Here is a 24,966-nt window from a genome sequence, read left to right as displayed (position 1 = left end):
AAAGCCCCATGGGTTTCGCAGTCTTTCTAGCGAGATGAAGTTGATCGTTTGTTTCTCCATAAAACATTTCACTCCTTTCGCAGCACAAAAGATTGCGTCTCTACTCACACTTGGAATCCTTGAGTCTTCACGTCTGGAGATTAAAAAGAAATCATAGCTTATTTGAGCCATCTATGATGAGTTCCCATAGCATCTACCTTGAGCAATGTCTTCAAGTAGCCGGGTGAACAGCAGCAGGTCAAGGAAATTAGACATTTATTACAAACCAGAATGTGACGCCTAAAAGTGTGACTGGATGGTAGTTTTGTTATCAACGCACTCAGTGCTTAATTTGTAAAAAGATAAGTGCCAGGACCCTTCTCAGGTGCCCACCACAGCTTGCACCACCCATTGCCCCTGCTAGTGCTGCCAAGGACAGTACCCTCACAACTACTAACCATCAAACTGCTACAAGTTTGACAATTTGAACTGTTCAAGGCCCAAAAGCTATAAGAATAGCTTGGCAGCAAGTATTAGTTGTATTAAATGCATAGTGAAATAATAACTGACTGTTGTTCTGCTTAAAATTACATAAACAGCCCCACCATGTGGCAGCAGTCATTGGTGTCAGTGTTGACGATAAAATGCCGCTGCTGAGGACCGGAAACCGCCAGCTCAAATTAAGCACTGTGCACCATCCCTTCACCACATTTTAGATAATGTTGGGCTGTCAGATTTTATTATACACTTATTCATTTCTACTCTAAAGCCCATGTTCAAATTTTGGGGTTATAAGAACTGGGCCAAAAAGACAAATATATTTTCCCTCATCCTCCTTTGTTATGAGATTGAAAGCATTTTTTTCTCATAACGTTGGGCTGTGAAACAGGCAACATCTGCAGTTAGGAAAAATGTGCCCTGCATCTTAGCTAGGAGGAGATCACCCATCAAATAACATTTTCGGGCAAACACCCAAGGTGCATGGGTAGAGACTACATTTGGAGTAGAAACTGTCTTTCTGATGCTTGAAACCCTCTCTGGCTGCTGATCATTCAGAAATAAGCATGCATTTAGCTTATTACAGATTTGTGCGTTTGGTTCTTACTCATTATCTAGGACTGCTGTTTGACATTAAACCATCTCCAGTTTTCAAACAAGCTTTGGCAAAGCCAGTAGGTCTGGCATTGGCCACCAGCCGTTTAGTTTTGCCAATACTTGTTTTGTCATGGTTTTTGCAAAACTTTATTGTAGGAGAAGCTGCCTGGCCTTCATACATCTAAAAAAGAAGCAAGTTTTTGTTCTCAAAAAGCACATATTGCTATAATAGTCTTTGGCACATAAGTGAACTGCTTTGTGCGTGAATGAATGTGCTCTTTGTGAGAGTGCAGAATGCTGTCACTAAGAGTGAAGTTAGCCAGTGTGCCACTACCCCACGCTGTATGCGGTAGTGGGCGGAAGAGAAATGTGAATGTCACAAAAACAGACCAATGGGTGAAGAGGACTGGTTAAAAACTCTTATAAATAAGTATACTGCATATAAAAGTTCAGTAAACCCAAAAGGCACCCAGCACCAGACTTAAAAAGAGTGTTTAAAGGAGAATTACATATTGGCCATTATTTTGTTATGCGGTTGAATGAAAAGAGCACATGATGTCATTTTTGCTAATTATCCAGGGTCAATTGTGTAGGATGGGGTCCTTCCAACATGGGTTGAGAAGAACCACCTTCAGGCATGGTTCTCAACACAGCAGTCTAGCCTTCAGTTTCATGAGTCAACCCTTGTGCTGTTAGATGTCAGTCAAAGGAAGCTTGGGCAGAGAAAGTAACTTTGAATGAGTATTTGAAAGCAAAATACATTCATTAGTGATTCCTTTCTTCAGTAGAAGATTGACACATCTGGTGGCCAATGTCACCCATTGGTAATTCAGGGCCATGAGGAGGCAGTACTGAGACTTCCTTCAAACAGGCCACTCTGCCTTCAGTGTTCTCTTCCGGGTCACTCTTTGTTCCTTCCTCTTCCTTTTACCATGCACTGCCTGGTTCTCTGTCGTCTGTTTTCCCCAGCCTTGCTGCTTCCTTCGTCTGGAACTGCCAAGCGCGAGCATCGTGAAGCGCGCACTTAGGGCCTGGCCCCCCGGGCCCCGCCCCACACAGTTACCAGCCATGGGTATGGAGAACTGGATTAGAGGAGTCGGGTCTTTCATTTAGAGCGCGGGTGGGGAAGGTGCCGGACCTGTGGGCCCTTGTCACCTTTGTGGCGGTAGAAAGACCTTGGAACAGTCAAATTTACCGACGGAATGGACGGGAGTCCGCCTTGCGTACTCCATAGGCCAGCACTGAGGGGGGAGACGGTAAGCTCTCCGCTGGAAATTATGGCCCGGCTGGGGAGGCTAGGGCGACAGGTTACGAGCCTCCTGGGTCCCTGGTCAGCCTGGTGGTCTGAGGGTGGGCCCCGGGATAGGGCGTACAAGGATCAGAGGCCTGGGGCCCACTCCTCATGTGCGCAGGTGGGTTGCGCCTTGCGTTGATGCTCTGCATTGAAGATGCGAGCTGGAAGGCCCCTTAGTGCTGGAGGATTAGAAGATTGCTGAAGAAGATCTTGAAAGTCAATAATAAAGTTGTGTTGATAACTGTAAATAATGAATTTGAAATGCCTTCTCATGTTTATGAAATGTCAAATATTAAACCTGGCCGTTTTACACCCACGAGAATCTCTGTCGATGATTTGATTGTGGGTGGACAAGTTATCAGGAGGGAGCGGGGAGCATGCTGGGGAATCCAGGTCCTATGCCAAGCGCGAGCATCGTGAAGCGCGCACTTAGGGCCTGGCCCCCCGGCCCCCGCCCCTACCTCGTCTATTCTTGTGGCAGCCGGTCAGCCCAACAGGGCGACCGGCTGCATAGCACTGCCGGGGCAGGGGGTGACGCACTTCCGGTGGGCAGAGGGCGGGGACTGGGGGACCTATTTAGGTTCCTGGGTCAGGGACCCCAGTCTCTTTTACCTCTGCGCCACCGGATCGGTCGCTCCCAGAAGCGTCTCCCTTCCCTCTTTCCTGCCTTATTAAGTTTTAACTCCCACCCACCCGTCCCTGTTGCTCAGTAGGTTGGAGGGGCGTGTTGCGGTAGAAAGACCTTGGAACAGTCAAATTGACCGACGGAATGGACGGGAGTCCGCCTTGTGTACTCCATAGGCCAGCACTGAGGGGGGAGACGGTAAGCTCTCCGCTGGAAATTATGGCCCCGGCTGGGGAGGCTAGGGCGACAGGGTCCCTGGTCAGCCTGGTGGTCTGAGGGTGGGCCCCGGGATAGGGCGTACAAGGATCAGAGGTCTGGGGCCCACTCCTCATGTGCGCAGGTGGGTTGCGCCTTGCGTTGATGCTCTGCATTGAAGATGCGAGCTGGAAGGCCCCTTAGTGCTGGAGGATTAGAAGATTGCTGAAGAAGATCTTGAAAGTCAATAATAAAGTTGTGTTGATAACTGTAAATAATGAATTTGAAATGCCTTGTCATGTTTATGAAATGTCAAATATTAAACATGGCCGTTTTACACCCACGAGAATCTCTGTCGATGATTTGATTGTGGGTGGACAAGTTATCAGGAGGGTGCGGGGAGCATGCTGGGGAATCCAGGTCCTAACGCGTCTCTACTGCACCCTTCGGAAAGGCAAAGCACCAATTCCGCTGGAGGATTGATATGCGCTCCTGAGCTGGAGCGGTTTGCTCCTGCCCTCTGTGCACCTCTATCCGTCATGTTTATTGAAAGATACTTACAAGTGAACGCATGAGTGCCGCCGTATGGGCTTGGAACAATGTCTGCCCATATTTGACTCTCGCATTCAGCCATATAACAGCGGCCCTGCAATCGACCTGCCACTGGGCTGTGCAAAAATCATTACCTTTATTTATGCTTCGGATTATTAATGTGGCTCTTGAAATTCAACCAGTTAGTTTTGATTGAATTGTTTTTTTTCTGTTTTTGGGTGAGATTCTGTCGTTTAATGGAGCGGTAAATAAGAATTTCTGGTAATGAGCCCGAGCATCTGTCACAACAACCTGGCTCTAGTTATTAACATTTCCATTAGCGGCAGGGTGGGCAGCCATAATATGTAAAGCACACAGTTAAGAGCACTACAGATAGTTGGTGTCAGACTGAGTGGCTCTTAATTACCCTTTTATAACAGTAAGGAGGGGGCGGGGGTCATTCACTGTGGAGTATCTGCAAAGAAAGAAATAGAGAGGACTGAAGCTGCCCACTGTGCTCAGTGGGTTTTCTCTCTTAAGCACAAGTGCTGTCTGGAAAGCAAAGCAGGCGGAGGCAGCAGGATCCGTCCCAGAAGGGGGTGTGTCCTGTTCCCGGGGGTGTGTCCTGTTCCATTCCATCAATCAATCTGGGTTGGTGAAGCGCAGCTACTCACCCGTGAGTCTCAAGGCGCTGTCTTTGCTGTTGAGACCGTTAGTTAGCCTGCTTCGCTGCCGGGCATGCGCACTGTGGCGGATGGTAGCACAGGAAGTGAGGTGGAGGAAGCACCTGTGGCGCTGACTGCCAGATGTGGCGACTCCAGCGACACACACAGGTTACCTGTGCCCTAATGACAGTTATAACGCAATCAGCCCGCTTCCTAAGCGCGCTCTAAGCAGGGCTCGAGTCGGGGTATCATGCGGGTGGACGGCGTCCCCCCACTTATTTTACCGGGAGCTCGATAACTGGAGCAAATGGAGCCACACATTCACTCTTTGGCCTCTCTGGGGCGAAATCTGAGATCATTCAGAACGCTGCTCCCGCGCTGGCTTCTCTGATGCAATTGCATCTAAGGGTTGAGCGAGGGGATGCAAGGAGTCTGTTGGCGCAAGCCACCTTTCGTGATGTCACTTCCTGTTGTGACGTCCACGTCCCCCCACTTCTTTTTTTAGGACTTGTGCCCTGACTCTAATGTTCTCAGAGGTGGTCTGGATACATGGCAGAAGGACACAATGTGGAAAAAGATTGCCAAGCACAAAAATTAATTTTTTTTTTAATCAGACTGTTTCAGGGATCGAAGTGTGTGTCCCCTCTGTAAACACAATTGTCATGTCATTTAAAACAAACCAGACGATCTCAGGATAGATCCACGTACATTTTCTATTGTGTGCTCCTTCTGGAGATGGCTCCCATAAACATACCTTTTATTTCCCATGAAATCCACTTTCCCTTGTTGAGTGCTCAGGCAACCCATGGCAACAGAGTGCAATGGCAATTCATAATCGGAGTGCACTGACCTCTGCGGGGCCGAGATGGGCCTCAAAAAGCAGATTCTATTGACATGTTTACAATATCTGGCAGAATTGCCCATTTAGGGAACAATGCAGGTACAGCAGAAAAGGCAATTGAGCGTACCCTGGAGCCTAATGACCAAGATCTGCTTTCAGCCGGGGAGCCTGGGGAGTAGGCGGGCCTATTTAACCTCACGCCAGACACAATTTATCGAGCAGGAATAAAAAAGGCTTCCATTAAAGACACGGAAGCGATGCTCCTCGCTAGCTCTGGTGATGTCCCAGAAGCTCGCGTCATGCCGGCATACTCAGTAGATGTGTTTGTGAATCGTTTGTGGACTTTGCATTAAAGGCGTCAATTTACCATAATGGACAACAACACGACTGTGACAAATAACTTTTCCCATTTCGCCTAGTTGCCTACTTCACTCAAATGAGGCACATTGGTCATGTTTTCTGTCGTCCCCAGAAGTGCAGGCGACAACACAATCTTGCTTACCATGTTGTCAAAGAGTGCTTGTGATGTTTTCCTTCTTCTTTCTACAGCCCCAGCGATGCCCCCATTAAATATCCAGGTGAATCCGCTTTCAGCGAGCCAGCTGGAGATTACCTGGGACCCGCCTCCCCTGGACAGCCAGAACGGCAACATACAAGGTTATAAGGTACTAGTTGTCTCACTTACCAGCTTCTTTCGTAAGTTCAGGGTTTCCAGTGAGGTATTGATACTTCAAAAATAATACCAAAGTAGAGATCACATTTACATGAATGTACTACCTAAATAAAATGCACACAGTTATGTTTTTTATTACTGCTTTTGTTTTTTTTTAAATTACAAAGGAAAAGAGCACTCTACAAGAGTAGTTTTTTTTGTTGGTACTTATGAACTCTTGCTTCATCCAAGAAACCACCATTTCACATGGAATAGTTGAGCTCAGCGGATAGCATGCAGGAACAACCACATAGCTGTGTTTGAACCACGCTTAAGGCAGATATGCTCATTTTGCACTCTATATTCCACAAAAGGATTTCATGTGAACTTCTCTGTTTCCAACAGATTTATCACTGGGAAACTGTCAATCAAAATGAGACCGAGAAAATGAAAGTCCTGTTCCTACCAGAAACAACCGTCCGGCTGAAAAACTTGACGAGCTACACCAAATACTCAGTCAGTGTGTCTGCTTTTAATGCCGCCGGCGACGGACCCCGAAGTGATGTCAGGCTGGGGAGGACACATCAGGCAGGTATGGACCAAGTCTATTATGAATATGGGCGATATAGTGCAAAATGAACCAGCATTACGCATCCTGACTTTTCATTTGTGTCACTATGATATGTACCCCCCCCCCCCCCCACCTATCTATAAACAGGGATTGAGTACCTTCTTGCATGAGTGTTAGCGGGCAGTTCAGCAATGTTAAAGCTAGACTGCATTTCACTTCAAATTCAATTTTTTTAAAATACCATTCATGACAACAAAATATTAAGAACAGGACTTTTGTCTCCAGGTTGGGTCAGAAAACTGCAGTTTGCTGATTCTGTAAATATACCTTTTTCATTTGTTAGGAGGTCCTTTTCCCCTCACTTTCCATACAAAATGAAAAATGGATAGCTGTAGAGGAACGAAGGGTAGGTTAAACCCCAGATTGTAAAGTCAGCACAAACCTAGCTGCAGGGTAAAGGAGAAATGGAGGGGTGGGGGCACTGGCGGGGCACTGGAAGACCATACAAAATCTCTTACATCAGGTGTTGCTTTGAATATTATACATATGTTTGCTTTACAATTAACATGCTTATATTTTTTGGGCACGGGGAAGTGTGATTTGCCCTGAATCATGCCTCAAAGCTAAGATGTGTCCTTGACTCAGGTTTAAAAGTCCACATTCTCCAGTATTTGATCTTTCCTTGATTCACATACTTGAATCATTCCCTTTGTCGAGCTAGGTCTCCCGGCAATTTTAAAGTAAGCAGTACAATACTAGATTAATCTTTGAAAGCTTAAAATGGCCACTTTATTAACCAGTCCATATCATTTAAAAGAAACCAAGCTTCAACCAATCAGATGAGCCAGCATCACTTCCATCGAGCACCGCCATACTTCCTTATTTTTTAACCCACATCTTCTGAAGAGGGTTTCCCTCAGCTCTGCTCAGTTTGTATCTCAGAAAGAGATTTTTTCCCTTTATTTTGAAGTCATTTTGATCTGTGTTATCAGCATTAACCTGCCTATCCTTCTGGTGACTTTGTTCTCTCTTGTCTCGATACCACAGTGTGATGGGAATTGGGAAGGGTTGTTTCAGGGGAGAGTCAGTTAATATTGTTGGCTGTTAACTCTTTTGTCATCAGAAGTCTTTAGAATGGAAGGAGGCCTCCTGCCCTCTGTAAGTGCAGATCCAGTAGTGTGGGTGTGTATTTGTCCACTGAGAGAAGCTTCCAATGAGGGCACGAGCTAGGAGAAAGTCTGAGCACGCTAAGATCGATACTAGCCACACAGTCTTACACATGTCGGAAACGTTATGTCTTGTTTGGGCTGCTTCACCTGACAATGTCTCATTGTGGGAGTGTTTTAGATAAGTTACAAATGCAATGGCTCAAGTCACCATTGCATGGTAGCGTAAGGGCACTGCCATGCTGTTGCATGTTGATTTCTCACTCATACGCGGGTTAGATTTGGATGGTTCTGTGAGGTGTAATCTGGATTTCACTGCCGAAATGAGGGCAGGTTTCTACCACTATGGCTCCATGTCATCTTGTCAAAGTTTCTGTGTTAAAACTGTTCTAAAGTGATGCTGAAGCCGATGCGGAAGTTTAAGGCAAACTCTTTAGTCACGTTTAAAGTCACTGTTTAAATATATATGTTTGCTTGGGTTTTAAGAGTTGTGTTCCTTTATATGAAAGTATTAGGATGGAGCAAAGCCACCTAGCCCAGAACACCTGTTGTCCCGCCCCTTCCAATCTGCGTTCCTTCTCTTGTATATGTATCCGAGTGTGAAAAAAAGCTTGATTTGAGGCCCTTAAAAAATGCACAGTTCTGTTTCTTTAATGGGAAAATTATTTGTGAGCGTTCTTTAGCGGTCATTTTATAATTACTGCTGGAGGGTGGTTCTTGTTTAATCCATTTTATCTGTAAATTTGATTTTCATCGTTTCGTTTTCCGAAATGCTTTAGCTATACACGACCTTCTCATAACAATAGCATTTTAAGATTTATTTTCATTTTTAACCTGCTGTGAACCGCATAAAATAAAGGAGCAGCCCCTTTGCATGTCAAAAATGTCCCTTTGGTATGGATTGTTTACCTTTAAAAGAGTTCCAGCCCCATCACATATTACCAAAGGGTCTTGATGCATGCAAGGACTGCTCTTCCACATTGAATGAGCAGACAGGCCCTCCTGGGTACACCAGGCTTCCATGAAGGTATATTGGACTCGTGTGGTGCTCTGGCCTGAGCAGCGTAGCAAGTATTAAGTCAAGTCAAGTCAGAGAATTTATATAGCGCACTACATACCCAGAGGGTCTCAAGGCGCTGAGGAGGGGGGGGGGCGGATTACTTGTCAAATATCCACGTTTTAAGTTGCTTTCTGAAAGCTAGGTGGTTCTGGGTAAGGCGAAGGTGAGTGGGGAGTGAGTTCCATGTTTTAGCAGCCAGGTAGGAGAAGGATCTGCCTCCCATAGTGGACTTGTTGATGCGAGGTATAGTGGCGAGGGCTTGGCTGGAGGAGCGTAGTTGGCGGGAGGGGGTGTAGAAGGTCAGTCTTGAATTGAGGCATTCTGGTCCGATGTCGTAGAGTGATTTGTGTGCGTGGGTTAGCAGTCGGAAAGTGATTCTCTTATTGACGGGTAGCCAGTGGAGGTCTTTCAGGTGACCAGAGATGTGTTCGTTGCGTGGGATGTCTAATATGATTCTGGCTGAGGCGTTTTGGATTAGTTGGAGTTTCTTTTGAAGTTTAGCGGTGGTGCCTGCGTAGAGGGGAAAAACGTGGGTGTGGAAAGTGGTGGAACAGCACAACCAAACAATGGAATTCAATACCTGTAGGCGTCTGGAGAGAAACACGCCATTCACCTTTCTTTCTGCGCTATCAAAACCTTCTTGTCGCTATATGCTTTACATGTTCCAAGGAGCATTCTGGGTTCCCTGACACATTAGAAGTCTATCCTGCACTACTGTGAGACTACATAAGTATGTGCCATCTAAAACCATATTATCACCCGCTGGACATCTGAACCATATCAAACATGTGCCCTGATACCTTTGCCCTTTTTCAACATGGCTGAAGCAACCGTAAGCTGAGAGGAGATACGGTCATGGACTTCATTTAGGGGTGCCAGAGTCACTGCTGCGACCGCTGGCATGCCCCTTGAGACCTCTAGCACTGCCTTTGCGACCCCTGTCGTCAGCAGTGGTAAAATCAGTTCCAGGAACAGAAGCAGCTCCTCCTTATGGACGTCGGGGGAGGGGAGCGTCACTCTACTTGTTTTTGTCAATTTTTATTATACTAATAGTGAATAATATTACATTATTCGGTATTGGTTGAATAAAAAATGGAGTACAAATAGCTGGGATATGACTCTCCCTGGCAGCTGAAGTAAGTAAAAACAAGCATTGGTAATGTCCCGGTTTTGCCTGTTATTAATAGAAAGCGCTACACAATGTCTAATTAGCAAGAAAACACAAGCGGTGATCGCTTTACACTACAACAAAGCGTCGATCCATTCAGAAGGCAATAATGCCATGAACTAATGGACAGCCCAGTATGCTTTCATGAACAGTGAGGGCCTGCTTGTAAAGGAGGGGGCTCTGAGAACCAACTCTCTCCCTCTGTAATGAGACCTAAAAAAAGATTTTATCTGATAAACAAAGTCTTGCTGGCACATAATGCCCCAACACGCATATTGTCCAATCCTAGACTTTAGGATGGATAAGGAAACATATTGGATGCTTGAGAAGTGTTCACAATTTAACAGGCTTCAACTATCTGTCCTGTATTTAAAACTATCTAACTTGTAAGCCTCGACAAGGACTTGTCAAATATCCACGTTTTAAGTTGCGATTGTGTGTTCATTACAAATGAGCAGGAAATGTTTTTGGGATCTGGGGAACATGCAGACATTTCTACTAAAGATACCATCTGTACACCGAATATTCCAGGCAAATGCAACCAGGCAGCCTGCTTAGCAAAAGGTTAACTCTACCCTTAAATAACAGAGGGAACAAATGAATAAAAGACCTTCAAGTGGTCTGCTTAACAAAAGTCTGAAGCTCAGGGTTCGCGACTCTCATACAATGGCAAGCCGAGAATAATTATGGAACAGGACTCGTAACTCTACGTGACTAATACGTAACTGAGAAGACTCTGCAACAAAACCTGCTATTGTGCCTTCATTGCACACCTGTACCGCCACACGGAAGGATTAAACACCGCAGTCCATTTAAATAATTGATATTTTCATGATCCCTAACAATGCACGGGGACCCATGCTCTACTCCACGCCCCATCGGCTTATCCATTCACACAGACGCCATGTTGAAAAGAATAGCTGGTTCTGACGTTTGGCACAAGCAATTCCACCACTATAAGGGGCTGAGGCGGCTTTTCATTGCTATTGTCACATGGTACTTGACTGGTTTCACCGCCTGTGACTGCTACCAGGCCCCGTCCGACATTCTCCAGTATCGAATGCAGAGGAACCTTGACCAAAGTTCCACCATGACATATATTGCACCCAGGAAGAAATCTGCCTTGTTTGTTTTTATGCTGGATCATTGACTGCCACCTAGTTCTCCAACATAATATCAGCAGTGAGCTACCTCGCCCAGCCATTCTTGACGGGCCTAAGCACAAAGGAATTCCTGCATTTGGTATTTCTTTTTCTGTAAACCGTGCCACTGGAGTTGCATCTTTGGCCACGGCTCATATACCTTAGTGTGGATTTCCTGCCCTTGGTCCGGGTCTATGATCTCCTGCACGATTTGGATATTTTAACAACAAATATATCAAATTTAAGCAGAAATTCTGCACATGATGTGCACTGCTGGGGCTAACTCCAATATACTCTCTACTCCCGTTCTTGTCTAATTGATAGGTGTATCCATTTCATCTGATAATTCTGGCAAACTAGCCTACAATAGGAATTAGCTTGTAGAAGTGTCAATAATATTCTTTAGTAGGAACCCCCATGTCATCCACAAACAATCCCAGTCAGCGTGTATAACAAGCAGTCTGTTGATGCTGTGGAGTGCAAAACTTGTGCACCTGTCGGTGCTATGGTCAAGCCAGTTAAACATCACTTCCCATTTTCAGAACGTTTGAGATCTGCATTTTTTCACCCTATATTCCTTCTTTCATATCGCCCATGACCATCCAAGCATATCTTGCAATGTAACCCCACACCAGACACATCCTTCGATACCTCCATGCGCACGTCCGTTACAGAGAGGCACATTTAACTCCACTGTCTCCTTTCTGCCCTCTGAATCCAACCAAATGAGGGTTTAACTGTGAAAATATATATGTCTTAGACTCTTCATGACATCTTAGGTTGGAAGCGCTGCAGGCAACAAGCTACATGATCAGAGCATTTTGCACAGCTGAACGCTAAAGTGGTCATATTCTACCCACACCCTTTACCAATCATGCATCTAAGCGCTAGCTTGAACCTGTTCCCAGACAAAGCCCACATAGCCATCTTCTAGCTAATCACACAGTGAATGTGTGTCAAATCTAGAGGTCTTAATTCACTCGGACTTTAATTTAAGAGTGTGCCAACAGCAAGATAAAGCCGCCTTGTGTTGCACTATGAGGTCACACGAGGCTCTTTGGCTCTGGGTAAACATGTTATACACCCCCTGAGCAAACTAACATGTACAGAAGTGACCATATAGGGGTGCCCTTGAGCACTTGAAAAACCTTACCGTATCCTAGTTATTAGTATTTGACACTTTCCAATCTCAGCCGGGTGACCTGGCACAGTGGCCGGCCAGGACCATGTAAATATGGCTGCTCTAGTAGTGTGCAGAGCTCCATCTGTTCTGTTCGTAACAAAAAATGATTTTTGTGGTTTCAATTATTTTTTTCTAAAATCCACTTACTGTGTGACCTCCCCTTTATAACCTGTGAATACTTTGGTCGGGTTGCACCAAATGTGGCATACTGTAATGTAAGCTGAAATCTGAATGTAGTTTCCCCCAATTTAGAAGCAAAGATCCCGGGTATTATAAAAGTGAAAAATAGTGTATAAGTAAGGCATATGTTTTTTTTTTCATGTTTTATCCTCAGGTGACCTGAACAATTTAGAGTTTCAGAAAAAACAAATTGGATCACTCCCTCTTGAATACTTGTTTAGGATGTCATGAACTGTGGAGTATCATCGCTCCGTTTAAAAAGTCTCCCAAAAAAAAAACATTGCAGCTAATTTGATATTTCGTCATGTGCAGATTGGTATTGCAATTCGTCTTCTACTAGAAATATTGTGTATGGCATTTTTACTCTAATTAACTTTACAGAATACGCTTCAATGCACTTAATGTGTCTCTCAGGCCAAATTGACCACATTGTTTGCAATGTCGCTGTCCTTTCAGTCCCAGGCACCCCCAGCTTCCTGGCATTTTCCGAGGTCACAACCACAACGCTGAATGTCTCCTGGGGAGAACCAGCAGCGGCAAATGGAATCCTGCAGGGCTATCGAGTGGTGTACGAGCCGCTGGCACCCGTCCAAGGTAAGAGGCCACAGAACTGTTGTTCTCAGAACATACCAAGTTGTGTTTCTTTTGCTTCCAGACACCGGTATGGTGTGTTTTCTAAAGGCAATGCTTGTTTTTTATTTAACAGTGTAGGCCTGGGCCTCAGGCCAAGGAATCTCCTCTCTTACTGGAAAAAAAGCATCATGCAAGGCGCTGGACGCCCTTTTATCTATTCTTCAATATATGTCAAGCAAAAATAAGACAAAGACCAGTTGTCCAAACATCTGTGAGAACCATTATAAAGTCATTGGATGGTTGGAGGAGATTTCATGACAGAAGAATGCTGCATGTAGTGGACTTTCCGATGTTCCTTTTTACCTCATATTTTTACGATGAATTCTTTCCTCACATTTGCCCAGTCATACATTTATTTCAAATAGCCCTTGATGTGGATGTACTCTGAGTCAGCCAAACGTTGATGTCATCATTGGCAAAATTGATTTGTAGAACTGGGTTAAGATTGCCACAACCTCTCTTATTATAGCAGTTTGGGGGGGGCACGTCACTCTATCAAGGCGCTTGACGTAGGAAGCAGTTTTTGAATTAGACATGGCAGTCACCAGCAAAACGACCTATTGTGTTGGAATGCCACATCTTCAGAAGGCCAAGGCAGAAGTTGTTGAGTCACTTTACGGAGGGAAATGCTTTTCTGATCTGGGGTCATGAATGGGATTGGTAAAATTGTCTTCCTTTATACCCTGCAGAACACCATGTACATTTCCACAAATTGCAATTGTAGACTTTAAATTTCAGACATAAAGGTTGGGAGTCTCAACACTTTAAACTTAAGCAGTGCATCACTGGTCAGCAGGACCCAGTGGAAAAGGGCAGAAACAATTTAAAAAAAGAAAACCATTAGAAAGAGCGACAGTGAAAATGACGGCAAGACATTCAAAGCAATTTGTGGGAGAAGCAAAACATTTTCCAGTGTTCCTGTAGCCACCACCCTGGGGACTTGAAGCCTATCAGCAATAGATGTTAGCTGTAGCCTTGGATATGTACATGTTCATTGAAAGGGAAACAAACTAACGGCCAAATACAAAACCAGAAGCGCACATCTGCAAGGAGCTTAGTTTGCTACTCGTGGATGCGCAAGTTCTTTTCTTGTCCTGCTCCTTTTTATATTCACAGAGGAGAGCTGTTTGGAGGAGGAAGACCGAAGTAGAAGCACATGCTCTGCACTGCCTTTCCTAGCCTAGATGTTTATGGCTAGTGAAGCAGCGGGTGCGCTTATTATGGGTCACATGGGCGAAGAGGCAGACCCGTAAACAGAGGGACCAGGGTTCAATTCCTGACGCGGCAGGGTCGTGGACCAGGGTCAAACGGACTCGATAATTCTCACCTTGGTGCCTACTCTAACCAGGGAACACACCCGGCAACTCTGGGCATTAAGCTTGCCTCATCTCTACAACGTCCCCCCACAGACGCCGGGGATGCCTGGTTTCACCTTGGAGATACCCAGAAAGGGACAATCTCACAGGGAAAACCAGGACGGGTTCCCCAGCGGCCTTCAGCGCCAGGACACTCCGTTGGAATCACAGTGCTTTTTACAAGTACACCCACATTTACATTTACACATAAGCCATGTAGGTCAAAATCCTGCAGTACAGGGTAATGGAAAGTGTCACATTCCCAGCCCCCTTTGGGGTTACAATGTAATTCTGTAACCTTGTGCTCGTGGTTTGCACAGCATTGGTGTACAGATGCGTTTCAATTCACAGTGGCCTGCACCAGGTCACGACTCCTGTAGCGGAAGTTGAGCGGGTGCACATCTTTTTGAACACTACTGTAAGTGTGGAGTACACAGAGATCTGTGTTAAGCAGGCCTCGAGCCTACTGCATGTATACCAGGTAATTTGTGCACAAGGGGGCGATTTTGTAAACCTGCACATTATTTTTGTGGATTTACATATGAATACAAGTTTTTTTCCTGACTGATTCTAGCTCAGTTTGGGCCAAATTTAATTAGTCATCTCCCTTGTTTCCTGGATGTGAATGAATAAAGTAAGATAGCACAGGCTACCCCTTAAGAATCCCATGCAAAATCTCTCTAAACCCAACAGCATAAATTCCCATTTTCATGGGGATCTGCTTACATTTACTTGGATTCATCAGCATTATGGCCTTGGTAAGGCTATACTCCAAGTCATTCAGCAGCAATCATTCATAGAAATAAAAAAACACAGGAAGCATAGTTGATCATATATTGAGATATCATTTTGTGGGCCACGCAGACTAAGGAGCCTAAACAGACTAAACAGTGGCCAGAGATGTTGATGCTGTGTCCACTATTGAGACCAATTCAGAGGTTTTTCGACAGCTCTGATAGTTGGTGTGTGTGTTGGGGGTGGGTGCTCTTCCATGAAAGCACCAGAACGAGTACTGGTCTGTAGTCTTGGTTTTCCTTTTAGCTCCCTGTGTTGCAGAGCGATATCATTTTTGTACTTCATGCTCCTCTTTCAGAGTCCTTCTTGAGCTTACGGGGAAAAAAGGAAATTTCCCATCAGTCCTACGTAGCTTTTATAGTCCTTGATACCACTCCGTCCTGCTCCCGACCCGCTTCCTGGTGCAACCTATTGATTAAGGTTACTATCTGTTGTGCTACACCATTGCTGTTGCTGCTGATAAGTATGATGTCAGTGGAAGGGATGTGGCTGAGTCCGTCTTATATTTCCTGCCTCCAAGGGCATCTTCTTTCATCGGGGGTGCCAACATCCAACTCTGCCAGCTGTGACCTATATCAGGACCTCCATCATTGTACATCTCTGTTCCCCACCAGCCACCATGACCTCAGCTCTGTGGCCTGGTGTCTTACATCGCCAGTTGTGGTAGTTAAGTCTATTTACAAATGCAGCTGGACTCCCTTAACCAGCAGTTGTCCTACCACCAGCTCCCCGGCTCAGCAGAGGTTGGATAAGTATGTCTGTCTAGGCATCAAAACCAGGGTAGAATTTCTTTTTTATACCTTTATTTTTCTTTTTTAATTCCAGTCTACTATTTCAAGCCTACATCGATAATAACGAACAACCTTATTTAACTTGGGTTTTAATGATTCCCATTTCCTAAGACTTTGTACCCTTCGGGTCCCAAAAGGCCATGCATGCCAAGTTCATATCATGCCTGAATTTCATTACACTTAGCTTGTATTGTCTGGCTTGGAAGCCACAAGGAGCCACCAAAACGTGAGCGTGGTATCAAGCAAGCTCCTGAAGTTTGTCCTCAGTTCATATTTCAGTCGAGATCTTTTTTAGCCTGTTAACTATCCATAAATGCAGAATGGGCTGCACCCTATGCAAATCGGAAAGCACCTCTCAGAAAACATAAAATCACTGATGCGCAGCTGTCAGGCTTCTGGTTTCACAAGACTTTGAAATATTAGAAAATAAAGTTACTATTTCAGTCCGTGTCATAGATGCAAAAACATGCACAACGATGTATTGTACTCGAAACATACAAACAACACTCGTGTCTACTAATTATAATAATGCTCATATATTTAGATGTAAGATAAATGTCTCGTCATTTGCCGTGTATACAGTTCAGCCAATATCTGCTGAGTGTTGTCATATTTGATTGGTCCGTGCTCTGTGTGATTCGCCCTCTTCTTCCACAGCATGTCTCATGATTGACAGCTGATAGCAACAGCTTGAAAACAAACCACCCAGTGAAAGCGCCATGCTGCTTAGTTTGCATTCTGAAAAATGTCAGTTTTGAACGTCGCCCAACTTGAGGGATGAATATTTGCTTGTCTTTTGCTCAACACTAAGTTCAAGTTCATTCCCGCGTTTTTTTCTGAATAGGACGTTTATATTCTCTTGTGTTTCTTTTATGTGGTTTTACAGATTGGAAGAGACCAGGGAAACAAGGAAGTATTGTTGATGTTCTCAATAGATATAACAGTTTCCTCCCATAGATTGGAAGAGTCCAGGGAAACAAGGAAGTATTGTTGATGTTCTCAATAGATATAACAGTTTCCTCCCACTAACCGCATGCGAGTCGACTAAACACGTCATAATCGCTTGCTGTGTTCGTCGTTGCTGTCCTGGCTAGGGCTGGGCCTGGGATCACATGTATTTTCAGGTCTTGATATAGAATGTTCATAGCTATATGATATATACGTAGGAGCAGGTTACATTCGGTATTTAGTTATTTCACCTTTCTAAACCTGCTGCTCCACAGTGGGGTGATGTACGTAAAATAATGATTTAAAAATACAAAGTTATATAGTTTGCAAAATAAATAAAAATATATATCTATAAAAACTTCAGAGAACGATATAAACGAAAAACAATAGATGACAGCGACTGTTGTCATTATTTAACCCTTTAACTGCTGGGGTTATTCCCCCGCTGTGCTGGGGGCGCTCACAGCGCCGCGGTGCTCATGACGAGCTCAGCTCGTCATGAGCCACGGTGCTCGTGTGTTCATGACGAGCTGAGCTTGTCACAGCCACACCCGTTTCCTTAGAACGCTCAGCACAGCAGGGGAATTATCCCCCCTGTGAGCGCTCCAACGGCCATGACGAGCTCAGCTCGTCATGAGCACTGGAGCACCGTGGCTCATGACGAGCTGAGCTCGTCATCAGCATGGGAGGGGTTAAGATTGCAATACATTGGACGCTCAATCAGAATGAAGGTAATTCTACAATTAGAAACATATAGAAAAGTGACAAGGCCTTCTATCTCCGAGTCTCAGACATTGATTGTTTAACTTTCTACGTGTCTTTGTGGGTTGTCCATGTGCTGCAGAGTGAGTCATACTGAATGCTGGAATATAAAGATACCTGTCAAGAAAACGATTAGCAATAGGTGTCAGGGCAGCGAGGCAGTGTTTACATGGCACTGCTCCTCGCCTTCACGGGTGGTTGGTGCCCGTTTGTTATCAGTCACTTGCATCGAGCCCCGGGGAGGACTCGGGCAGGCTGTGTGTTTCCACTGCCACCGGCTTCCATTGATCTTGTCGCTGGCGCCCCTGGCGGCCGCTCTACAGAATGCCCTCTGAGCTCCAATTGCCTGGCGAGCTGCAAGAGATGGGGTGATGGAGTGCAGCAGCACCGGCGTCTAGACAGAGCACCTTTCCTGCCTCTCCCTGGCATCGTCCCTATTTCTCCCTGCTGTAATTAATCTCTGGGTGATTTCCCAGTTGTGCTGTGCGTTTTTTCCTTGTCAGTCCCCACTTATTATGCTTAAACTCTAATTAGACTGATCTGTGCTGAAAATTGGCTATTATCGCTGCTGAGGTCCTCTGCTAATGGTAAGAAATGCTTTCGAGATCACTCAGCTTTTCATTCTGCGGCACCTGCCAGAACCTCTCCTTACTTTATTCCTCTCCTCTGTCTTCCTGGCGGATGCCTTCTCTAGGAGTGAGCAAGGTGGTGACGGTGGACATCAAGGGCAACTCCCAGCGTTGGCTGAAGGTCCGAGATCTTACCAAAGGCATGACCTACTGCTTCAGAGTACAAGCCAGGACCATCGGCTACGGGCCAGAGTTACAGGCTAACATCACAGCAGGACCAGTGGAAGGTAAGACGAACCTAGACCCTGGGTCACTTCAATGCCCCATGTCAAAGACATAATGATTGTGACGCTTAAGACTTGAAAAGGCTGCAGAATGCATTGTCTGTCTCTGCACAAGGGAGTATCTGTATTTTTTCAGGATTTTATTTCTCTTGTATTACTTAGTGTTACTGACTGCAAAGCGAGACAATACCACTAGAGAATACCCCACATCCAACCACTCTATTTACCTAGGTCCCTCAGGGCTTTTAAAAAGCAAATCTATTCTGATTTAGTGAGTGTTTGAATTTCTGAAATGTTTACCACCTTACTGATTGTTGGAAAAAGCCTACCTCGATTTGTGCTGACGCCAAGGCAAAGTTAAAAGGGCTTTTTGTGAGGGGAACGTTATCGAATATCAACGCAAGGTTAAGTCTGGGAGCATGGTGGAGGATTTTTTTAGCCCGTAAGCTGAAAGAACCCTGCTTAGAAGAAATCCAACCACCCATACATAGCTTGCACTCTTTTTGTCCAGTTCAGGTTGGGAACACTTTTAGTAAACACATTGATATGCAAATGGAAATCTCTCTTACCCATGACGGTAGCATTTCAGTTTTGTAATTATGCAAATCGGGACCCAGAGCATGTCTTATTCTTCTGCCCTTGGTTTCCAAAGCTGCAACAGACTTGGCCTAAGCCCTTGTGCATTCTTCCTTGGGGTGAGACTCTTTCGAGCGGCCCTCAGGATATTGCACGCAGACTTGGGACAGGCCACTGTGGGGTTAGCCGGTATCTCCATGCTCTATGGTTAATTAGGAAAAAGGTGGGTATGAAGTTTTAAACTAAATTAGTGCTTGGATCTCCCCTTTTATTTCATTATGATGTTCAGGATTGTGTCTGTTCTTGGAAAGTTTTGTCGGATAAAAATTCATAATAAATTGATGTGTATAACTTTTTTAAAGTGTCTTACCACAGGCTTAGAGGGTGTATTTGATGATATATTTGGTGGCATTTTATTGTATATTGAATTTCTTTTGATCTTATTACAATGGTTTTGTATTTGTTTATCTTATTTATTTGATGGGCTTTGCCCGAAAGAAACAATGTTGACTTGACAATCATTTTTACTGTATTCAAACTATGGTTTTGGCCCATTTTAAGTTATCAGCCACTGAAGTTTCTTGTGGAGTCCCCAGGGCTCCCTGTTGAGCCCCACCCACCGTATTCAAGCTTTTTGTGGCTGCACTAGAAGACCTCATCTCATCACATCACCTCTGTTGAATGTGTTAGGCCAAATACACTCAACTGTTTCATAGGCTGGATGGTAATGGTTCTGGGTGGCCCTCCCATGGTGTGGCCTTCGTTTAATGACCAGACACCCTGGGCCTCTGCCCCTATAACATAGAGAGGAATCTGGTGGTGGTATCCAATGTTGACATATCCTTCAAAAGTCTGATTGCCAAGGTAACTGCTGCCTGCTTTTTCATCTTAGTTTTAAGGAGTATCTTACCATTCCTTCAAGATAACTCATTATTCAACTGTACAAGCAGTTGTGGGTGCACAACTAAACTATGCTAATTTGTCATTAGGGCCGAAGCTTAAATCTATCACCCAACTGCAGTTGGTGAGGAACGCTGTTGCTACAGTACTTCTCAAATTGCATTGTCATGCCTCTACTGCTGGTCATATACGTGCTTTAATGACGAGCTGAGCTCGTCATGAGCCGTGGAACGCTCGCATGCGGGGATAATTCCCCTGCTGTGCTGAGCGTTCCACGGAAACGGGTGTGGTCATGACTAGCTCAGCTCGTCATGAGCACACAAGCACTGTGCCTCATGACGAGCTGAGCTCGTGATAAGCACTGGGGCGCTCCCCCCCGCCCCCCAGCACAGCAGGGGGAATTACCCCCACATGGAAGGGGTTACACTAGTTCCACAATCATAAACATATTTTATTTAAAAGCCTGTTTCTGTTGTAACACATTCCATGAGAGCAACCCTCTTTTCATTAAACAAATGACATAATAGTACATGCCGCCTAGAACCTTACGCTTGTCAAGAGCATGCTTCCTCAATGTACCCAAGATCAGAAAATTCTGACAATGTACCAGAGCCTTCTATTATCAAGTAACCACCGTCTGGAACCCCTTACCATTGGTTCATTTCCAAGTACCTAGAATTTAGGGACAAAATAGGGACCTTCTTGTTTAGATTCTGAGGAAGTGCCGTCAGGATATTTATAGTAAGCGTCAGTGTCAGGAATGCCTATTGGTATTTGAGCACTTCATAAATTATAAAAACTACTAAGGAGGTGGTTTAGTTTGGCGGGTATCCTCATTTCGACCCTCTTACCCTGTGGTAAGACACTTGGCCCATTGATAACAGGACTCCAACCAAATGATTTAGAACAAGCCTCTTGGCCACATCTTGCATCTTGACGGAGTCCTTTGACTCTAGGTTCAGATTTGTATATATGTATTGTATATTTGTAGATAGATTATAGATGGATGGATAGATAGATAGATAGATAGATAGATAGATAGATAGATAGATAGATAGATAGATAGATAGATAGATAGATAGATAGATAGATAGATAGATAATGTGTTGCCATGTTTAGAGTGTAGATCTAGATGGTGAGTAACGGAACAATTTAGGTGACTTTATACTTTCGGGAACCATCTCAGTCATGCTTTCGTCAGCCTGAAATGTATGACTCCAGGTATGGGATGTGGAATTTAACAAGGTGCACGCCTTGTAAGTGACAATTATGATGATGGTGAATGTTCTCCTGGTTCAGATGGATCATGCACTTACAGCCAAAGGACTTGTCCTTGACTTGACCCAAAGTCACTTGCAGCTGTGAGATCATTTTCTCCCAGCCTCAGGCACATGTGTTCCTTTCAGACTGCAGTTGAGACCAATCATTCAGCTGGATTAATTCAGAAGTGTAGTACCATTCTTTACATAAAACTGTCTGCAACGGGTACATGTTCCCTTTGTTGTGGACTCTGCAAGTTAGCACTCTGGAAATAGCTTTTTGGACTTTGTTTTTGACTGTTATAATATGCCCTTCATTCAATTTTAATTGATGTTTAATAAGGAGTGGCTGAAAAACACTCATTGCCTAGGCCATTTTTCATCACTGGAAGTACCCTGTCGTATTTTCAAACAAGAACGTCTACTGTGTATGCTAAGAGCCATATGAGTTAACCTTGAAAAGTTTAGCTTTCTCTTTTGAGATGTCTTCTCCTCTCTACCTGTGGATGAGGGGTGCCTGTTTTGTCAAGCTTTTTATATGACAGATTTTAGGGAAAATGTGGGAGACAAACTCCATTCTTTTACCTGTTGTCCTACAAAGTGTTTTTTGTACTTCCACTGTAGACTTCCCAGTGTAGACTTAATTCCTTCACCTTCTAATGCAAAAAGTGCATCACTGGGCCTTGTGTTTCTCTTTCAGGAGCTCCAGGCTCACCCCGGGAAGTTTCTGTTACAAAATCGAGTTCTGGTCTGACTCTCCAGTGGTCGGAGGGAAGCTCAGGAAACAAGCCAACTATGGGCTATGTAATAGAGGCACGACCATCAGGTAAGCCGCTTGAAGAGATGAAATACTGTAACAAACATATAAAGGACAGTTTCTTTTAACATGCCTTTTCCAGCTTACAGAAACTGCATTGTGTTAAGTGGAACAGTCACAAATCATGGGCACAGAAAGAGAGTCATTCTAAAACTGAAGAGTCTACAAACTTTGCTTGTCAAAACAGTTTTTTTGCAGTCCTTTAGAACCATACCAACCCTTCCATATAGACATTTTGAATATTGGTCTTTTAGCCAGACTGCTCTTGGTTTCATCCTCTGGCTTCTTGAAGACAGAGCTCAGCAAAGGCAGTACAGAGCATGGTCGATGGTTTGCAGAATGTGGATGAGAGTACGCTGAGTGTAGAAGAACCTGACTTGTTTTACCACCAAAGCAAACACAAGGGGATGATGGACCCAGCATTGAAACTGTTCAGACACTCACCCCCAGTCACAGATCTGGGTTGAATCCATCATCATTCTTAAGCTCACTTTGCCACAGAAAGTGATATCACTGGATTTCCCATGATCCATCTGTACAGGAAGTGACATCGCTCCTCTCATCTCCAAGGACCTACTATAGCTACCACAGCATGGATGTGCAGTGTATGCGTGCAGCGAGCGAGCCAAAGGCAAGCTCTTTTGCGTCTGTCTGCACCTGTACCACGCCCAGAGCCAGGCACGCTGGTCCTCCCTTTGCCACCGCTAACATGCTGCAACCAACCACCCCCTCAACCCAAGCTGCTGGTGCAGACATTGCTGTGTGTCCACACAACACCAAGGGAATATTTTCCTGGGCTTCCTGCAAGTTTTCATGCACTTTCCCACACCCAACAACGCACGAACAGTACCTAACATCCCACCTTTGACACTCACATAGTCCTGCAACCACCCACATAACACTCCACACTCAGATGCATGCACCTCAACACCCAATCACTAACCAAACACGACAAAGAGATCTGGGACCAGGTGCGCAACAATGACCCTAGCCTATGTTTTTCTCATGGAAAACTGGCTAAACCCTGAATCTGCACCTGACCGCCTAATCTATCCCCCCCTGGCTACATGATTGTCTGGCAAGACAGATTTCGTAAGCCCATAGGTGGAATTGCCATTATCGACAAGAACACCATAAGCTACACCACATCCACGGACACGCCATCCTTCCACAATTTCGTTCAAGCTCCATGCCGCAGCCGCTCCACCCTAAGTGGCACTCTCATCTACAGCCACTGGGACGCGCACCAACTTTACCAGCACCATCAAGGGCTGTGTTACACCGCTCTCACCCTCGATGCTACCAATTAGATCCTACTCAAAGACCTGAACTTCCACCTGGAAGACTAAGCCGATCCCAGCTCAAGAAGCACTGATTGAGGATCTTGGAAGCCTGGGCCCTCACCTGAGTGAAAGGATCAACCCACGTCACCAGACACCCCTTCGACCCTATTTAGATTGACTTAAGCAACATTCAAGTCGATGAGCCTACACTAGTTCCCTGGACAGACTACGCCATCGTCAACCTCAGCATCCCCGTCCCGTCCAATGCACACGCACCACTGACAGACCAGCCCGCCAAACCTTGAACAGCCCCACTGACAAAGACTGGAACAGCGCTCTCAGCAAGAATTTCAACAATTGGATCACCTCCTTCACCGACTTATTCACCCCCTCAAACACAACAATACAACAAGATCTAGACCCCAGAGCAGTTGGTACGTGGAGGAACTCAGGCTGATGAAACGCCACTACAAACAACTGGAGCACAAATGGATAATGAGCATGGACATTGCAGACAGGAGCACCTTCAAATCCTGAGTCTCAACCACCAAATGTGCCGCTCTGGTGGACCACTTCAATGCCAACTCCAACAGAATCAAAGAAATCTTCGCCATTGTGAAAGTTTTCCCCTCACCATTGGTCACCTCAAACTCACTCACTCTTCGCAGCACCTCTGTAACAATCTCTCAACAAAATCACTGCCATCTTAAGTCCTCAACCAGACCTGACAGACCTCGCCATACGCCTTCCAATTTTATCCAAAGAAACAATGTTAACCACAAGGCATGTCACCCCAGAAAAGACCACCACAACCATGAAGACCATTCACTCAGAGGACCCATCGGACTCTTGCTCCCACCATAGTTACTCCAGAGGACTGCAACCCTTCAGAGTCATTCTCACAGTCATTCTGAAGGCCTCCACCATATCTGCAACTTTCCCAGATGCCTGCAAACATGCAGATGTCTTTGCATTGATGAAGAAACCCCTTGCAGACACTTCAGCGCTCACCACCTACAGACTGCTACCATTCCCAGCCAAGGTCTTAGAGAAAATCATCAAGAGACACCTCACCAAATAACAGCGGCCACCAACTTCTCGACACCATTCAGTCTGGTGTCAGACCCAACCACATCACAGAAACTGCTCTTGCCACTGCCACAGATGACATTTGCACGACCCTGGACAGAGGAGACACAGCAGCCCTCATCCTCCTGGACCTCTCTGCAGGATTTGACACAGTGTCCTGCCCCATCCTCATTCAATGCTTACACTACTTCAGATTCCAAGGACACGCATTCTGGTGGAACTTCTCCTTCCTTACTAGAAGGACCCACTCAGTCAGCCTGGCACTGTACACCTCGAACAGCCACAACGTAATTTGCTGAGTTCTTCAAGGTTCCTTTCTGAGCCTGACCCTCTACAACGGATTCATGACTTCTCCAGCAAGCATCACCTGCTCTCACAATAGCAATGTCCTCTCCTACGCCAACGACATGCAACTCATTTTCTTCCTCATGGACAAGACGCCCAGTAGCTAGACCAAATTCAATGCATGCATGACTGAAATCAACCACTAGATAAAGACCAACAGTCTAAAGCTGAGCACCGACAAGCCTGAAATCATAATCTTCAGAAATAGCATAC

At 45.2% G+C, this 24,966-nt stretch overlaps 1 protein-coding gene across 1 annotated transcript in view; it reads left to right on the top strand.

The window, feature by feature from the left end:
* The window catches only part of SDK1 (sidekick cell adhesion molecule 1), a 1,937,536-nt gene that overhangs the window by 1,826,503 nt on the left and 86,067 nt on the right, over positions 1 to 24,966 (top strand). The window contains exons 36-40 of the mRNA XM_086940699.1: positions 5,775 to 5,890; positions 6,283 to 6,469; positions 12,804 to 12,941; positions 18,326 to 18,487; positions 21,920 to 22,045. Coding sequence (XP_086796825.1) covers positions 5,775 to 5,890; positions 6,283 to 6,469; positions 12,804 to 12,941; positions 18,326 to 18,487; positions 21,920 to 22,045 — 729 coding nt within the window. The remainder of the gene's footprint in view (positions 1 to 5,774; positions 5,891 to 6,282; positions 6,470 to 12,803; positions 12,942 to 18,325; positions 18,488 to 21,919; positions 22,046 to 24,966) is intronic.

This window comes from Lissotriton vulgaris, chromosome 10 (genome assembly GCF_964263255.1).
Source record: "Lissotriton vulgaris chromosome 10, aLisVul1.2, whole genome shotgun sequence".
NCBI lineage: Eukaryota > Metazoa > Chordata > Amphibia > Caudata > Salamandridae > Lissotriton > Lissotriton vulgaris.
Note: the sequence above shows the minus strand (reverse complement) of the source record. Positions and strands in the feature narration are given on the sequence as shown.